Source organism: Mus caroli, unplaced genomic scaffold, assembly GCF_900094665.2.
Source record: "Mus caroli unplaced genomic scaffold, CAROLI_EIJ_v1.1 scaffold_23349_1, whole genome shotgun sequence".
In the NCBI taxonomy this organism is placed as follows: Eukaryota; Metazoa; Chordata; class Mammalia; order Rodentia; family Muridae; genus Mus; species Mus caroli.
The window spans coordinates 1,567-6,632 of record NW_018389008.1 but is presented as its reverse complement, the minus strand read 5'-3'; the positions used below and the strand labels follow the sequence as shown (position 1 = coordinate 6,632).

At 37.2% G+C, this 5,066-nt stretch overlaps 1 protein-coding gene across 1 annotated transcript; it reads left to right on the top strand.

Moving 5' to 3' along the window:
* Positions 1 to 1,951: 1,951 nt before the first annotated feature.
* Positions 1,952 to 4,514, top strand: LOC110287891 (zinc finger protein 120-like; the record flags this gene model as incomplete). Its single annotated transcript, XM_029473769.1, is given in 4 exon segments — positions 1,952 to 2,078; positions 2,281 to 2,341; positions 3,653 to 4,026; positions 4,096 to 4,514. Coding segments are annotated over 4 exon segments (981 nt in total), but the record flags the coding sequence as incomplete, so codon positions are not given.
* Positions 4,515 to 5,066: the final 552 nt, after the last annotated feature.

Here is a 5,066-nt window from a genome sequence, read left to right as displayed (position 1 = left end):
GTGGGTTGTTTTAAATTAATGGAAGGAGTATTCAACATGTGTCCTCATTCCAGGATGGAACCTTAAACAAAACATGCAAATTGGTCCAAGTGAGGCAGGGTTCATTAATTTGGAAGCCAAACTTCACAGGATCATCCATATCATGCCGCTTCTGGAAACTGAAAGATGAAAGAAGCATGGTCATATATTCTTTCTCTGTGGCTTGAGTTTAGCACCACTCCAGCCATCTTTTGACAGAGTCGGGATCCCAGGGAAGACTCTGTGAGAGTTCCTTGAATTTAAGTGGTGAGGTTGATGCTTGAGTTGCATTTTGTGACCACAGGTTGTAGAGAAAACTAACACATTGAGAAATCTGCCATGGAGAGATGCTTACAGGGAGATGAAGTACCCAAACTGAGAGATGTATGAGAAGTTACAGGAAGAGCACCATCTATGCCTTTAGCAATTGAAGTCCAATGTGTTTGAGACAAACCTATAGGATTTGGTGTTTGCCCTGCTGTTTTTCTTGCCTTTGTCCAATCTTCTCTCCCTGTGTGCACATTCCTATTGATTGGAATGGGAAGGGGTATTCAATGCCATTTTATGTTGGAAAGATATAACTTGCTTTTTGATTTTGCAATTTTGCTTTCTGATGTGGCTGTCAAGATATTGTTTTGAGTGTCAGCAGAGACTTTAGACATTTGAACAGTGCAGGAGCCTTTCTAGATTCATCATGAGGAAGATGAAAGTGTATATACACTCAAAAATTTCCTTTTTCTTTCTTTCCTTTCTTTTTTTTTTTTTTGTTTATCCTATAATTTAGATATTCATTATCACCCTGATCACTGTCCCAACTCTAGGTCCCTACCCTCACAGACTTCCTCCTCCCAATCTCCTCTGTTTCTCCTTTGAGCGGGGTTGGGGCCCCCTTTGCACCCCGTGGGCACATAGGTTATAGTCTATTTTTCAGGATGGCATATGCTCATGACATCAATACTGCCTGAGGCTGGATTCAGAATCCAGGCATTGGATTCTGGGTGTTGATGTTTCTCCAAACTCTTGTGTTTGTTTTGAAATTTTTAAATACATAGGAGTGTTTTGCCTGTGTGCGTGAATATGAATATCATGTGTGCCTCATTGTTAGTGTTGTTGGAAGGTGGACTCAGAACTCCTGTTCATAAAGGCATGGGTCACGTCAATACTAGTAATTGACCACCGTTATCTGGAAGACCAGCAAGAGCTTTCTTCGGCTGAGTTATCACTCTCTCCTGCCTTATGTTGCTTTTTATGTTCAACACTTATATTACTAATATTTTCATCTGTCCATTGGTCCATTAAATGTGCCTTGATTGCCAGTAAAGTTTTACTGAAGTTGCAGTTTAAACCGGTACACTTCCTGTTTCTGCTAGATGAGTACAGAAGTGCAGGGAATGTATACTTTTTGTAGGAACTGTAGTACACAACTGAGTTCTTTCTATCAATTTTGTCTCTGTGGTTGATTTTTGCAGTGGAGTAAGGGTCTTAATATGTAACTTTTGCTGTCCTGGAATGTGTTACATAGAACAAACTGGGATCCACCTCAATGACGTATGCCTACCCATGTCTCTGGGATTAAAGACATGAACACATACACCCTGCTTGTCCATGATTTTTCTTGTTAGTGATTTTTCTTACAATTTCTGGGATGTGTCCTCAGTACTGTTGATCTGTTTCACCCTACATCTCCCTCTCAATTGGAATTCCTCTCAAAAGACTTTACCCTATTTATTTAAAATGTTCATAAGCAACACAGGTGAACCTTCAACTCAATTTCCTTTAAAATGTTATGGTACTTAGATTATAACTTCTGTGTCAGGAAGTCAGTGGAGGAAGCACCAGAATTACATGAATATATGGTCAAGGAAGCGTACATTTACTTTACAATGATGTCAGTACCATGCTTTGTGATGTACACATGTATGGGATATTTTAGGATGCAGTGACTTATGATGATGTGCATGTGAACTTCACTGGGGAAGAGTGGAATTTGCTGGATCCTTCCCAGAAGAGTCTCTACAAAGATGTGATGCTGGAGACCTACTGGAACCTCACTGTTATAGGTATGACTGTGAATTTTCTTTTGCTTTTCAAAATAGTGGGAAGACATGTCTCTTGGTGAGTGATGGTGCTCTGTTATTACAATTGAGAACAAGGAAGACTGAGCTGAATAAATAGTGTCCAGTGATGTGAAAATTCACAGTACCTTGAATTTTGCCTTATTTCCAATACTATATCATTCATTTTTCTGGTACTGTCTTTTAGGCTACACTTGGGAAAACCATCATATTGAAAGACATTGTCAAAGTTCAAGAAGAAATGAAAGGTAATTTTCATGTGCAAGCTGATGCAATTATGCCTCTAAGGAAATTTTACTATGATATGGAAGCTCTAAAGAAAAGCAGGAGTGTAAAATGTCAATACTTCAAGTGTAACTATAATTACAATATTCTTTTTTTTTTTAAGATTTATTTATTTATTATATGTAAGTACACTGTAGCTGTCCTCAGATACTCCAGAAGAGGGCACCAGATTTTGTTACTGATGGTTGTGAGCCACCAGTGGTTGCCGGGATTTGAACTCAGGACCTTCGGAAGAGCAGTCTGTGCTCTTAACCATTGACCCATCTCGCCAGCCCTAATTATAATATTCTTAAAAAAATGTTCTGCCTCGATGTAGTTATCTGATTTATCTATCAAAGCATTCCTCAAGACAAGGTAACATTGCCTTAAGGGATACCTTTATTCAATTTGTAGCTCTATTAGAGCTATACTGATCTGACAATGTGTATAGACTTACAAGACTTAGATATTGCACATCGAATAGTGATAAATATATATCCAAACCTTCTGATAAGCAAATAATCCATGGGAAAGTTCTTATAATGAAATTGATCATTTGTTTAAGGTACAGTTTATGAGAGTCAAGAGTGTTGTCATAGGAGAAACTTTAATTCACATATTACATGTCTATGAGGAACAAAAAGTGAAACAGTGTGGATGCAATGTGGAAACCTTTCATCTGTTATTCTTCTTTTTATATGTATATCATGTGTCACAATGGATGAAAGCCATGTGAGCATAGGGATATTGAAAGAAGCAATGTACTGCTTTCTATCCCAGAACAGTGAGAGAATATGTCAGATTCTGCCTTTGGTAAACATTCTGAATATGAGAAAGTTGCAATCAATTGGTTTTCTAAATTTACTGGGAACTTCCCCAAGCTCACCTTGTAGAAAATCTTTATGGGTACTAGGAATTTGGAAATTCTTTTGTTTGTCCTGGTTCACAGTCAAATGTGGTATAATTACGCTACAGGAAAAATTATGAAAGCAATTAGTGTTATAAAGCTCTGAGTTGTTCCATTTTCCTCATATAGATGAAATACATCATATAAATACCCCATATAAAAAGGATGTTATAAATGTCAGCCATGTAATAACCATCACAGATATCTTGAAAGATGCAAAACAACCCGTAATGAGGGATAACACCATGAACATATGAAATGATAAAACCAGATGATCTGGTCCATCTTTATTAGTAGACCAATTTGTAAACTTTATTCATCTTGATGAAATGATTGAACAGGGAAATTAATGTAGTAAACATATCACATTTGCCAATTTTCATTGCAGGTATGTAAGTAATCATAGTGGAGAGAAACTCTATGAATGTAATGAACGTTCTAAACCCTTCTCATGTCCCAGTCATCTCCAATGTCATAAAACAAGACAAAATGGAGAGAAAACACATGAACATAATCAATGTGGTAAAGACTTTCCATCACCCAGTCATCTTCAATATCATGAAAGAACCCATACTGGAGAGAAACCTCATGAATGTCATCAATGTGGTAAAGCCTTTAAAAAATGCAGTCATCTCCAACATCATAAAAGAACACATACTGGAGAGAAACCCTATGAATGTAATCAGTGTGGTAAAGCCTTTGCACAACTCAGTAGTCTCCAATCTCATAAAAGAACCCATACTGGAGAGAAACCTTATGAATGTAATGAATGTGGTAAAGCCTTTGTAAGACCCAGTCATCTTCAATATCATAAAAGAACACATACTGGAGAGAAACTCCATGAATGTAATCAATGTGGTAAAGCCTTTGCACAACTCAGTAGTTTAAAATGTCATTACAGAACACATACTGGAGAGAAACCCTATGAATGTAATCAATGTGGTAAAGCCTTTGCACAACTTAGTCATCTCCAACATCATAAAAGAACACATACTGGAGAGAAACCCTATGAATGTAATCAATGTGGTAAAGCCTTTGCACAACTCAGTAGTCTCCAATGTCATAAAAGAACACATACTGGAGAGAAACTCCATGGATGTAATCAATGTGGTAAAGCCTTTGCACAAGTCAATAGTTTAAAATGTCATAACAGAACACATACTGGAGAGAAACCCTATGAATGTAATGAATGTGGTAAAGCCTTTGCACAACTCAGTAGTCTCCAATGTCATAAAAGAACACATACTGGAGAGAAACTCCATGAATGTAATCAATGTGGTAAAGCCTTTGCACAACTCAGTAGTTTAAAATCTCATAACACAACACATACTGGAGAGAAACCCTATGAATGTAATCAATGTGGTAAAGCCTTTGCACAACTCACTCATCTCCAACGTCATAAAAGAACACATACTGGAGAGAAACCCTATGAATGTAATCAATGTGGTAAAGCTTTTGCACAACTCAGTAGTCTCCAATGTCATAAAAGAACACATACTGGAGAGAAACCCTATGAATGTAATCAATGTGGTAAAGCCTTTGCAGGACTCAGTAATCTCCAACGTCATAAAAGAAAACATACTGGAGAGAAACCCTATGAATGTAATCAATGTGGTAAAACCTTTGTACTTCATAGTAATCTCCAATGTCATAAAAGAATACATACAGGAGAGAAACCCTATAAATGTAATCAATGTGGTAAAACCTTTGCACGTCACAGTGATCTCCAATGTCATAACAGAACACATACTGGAGAGAAACCCTATGAATGTAATCAATGTGGTAAAGCCTTTGCACAACTC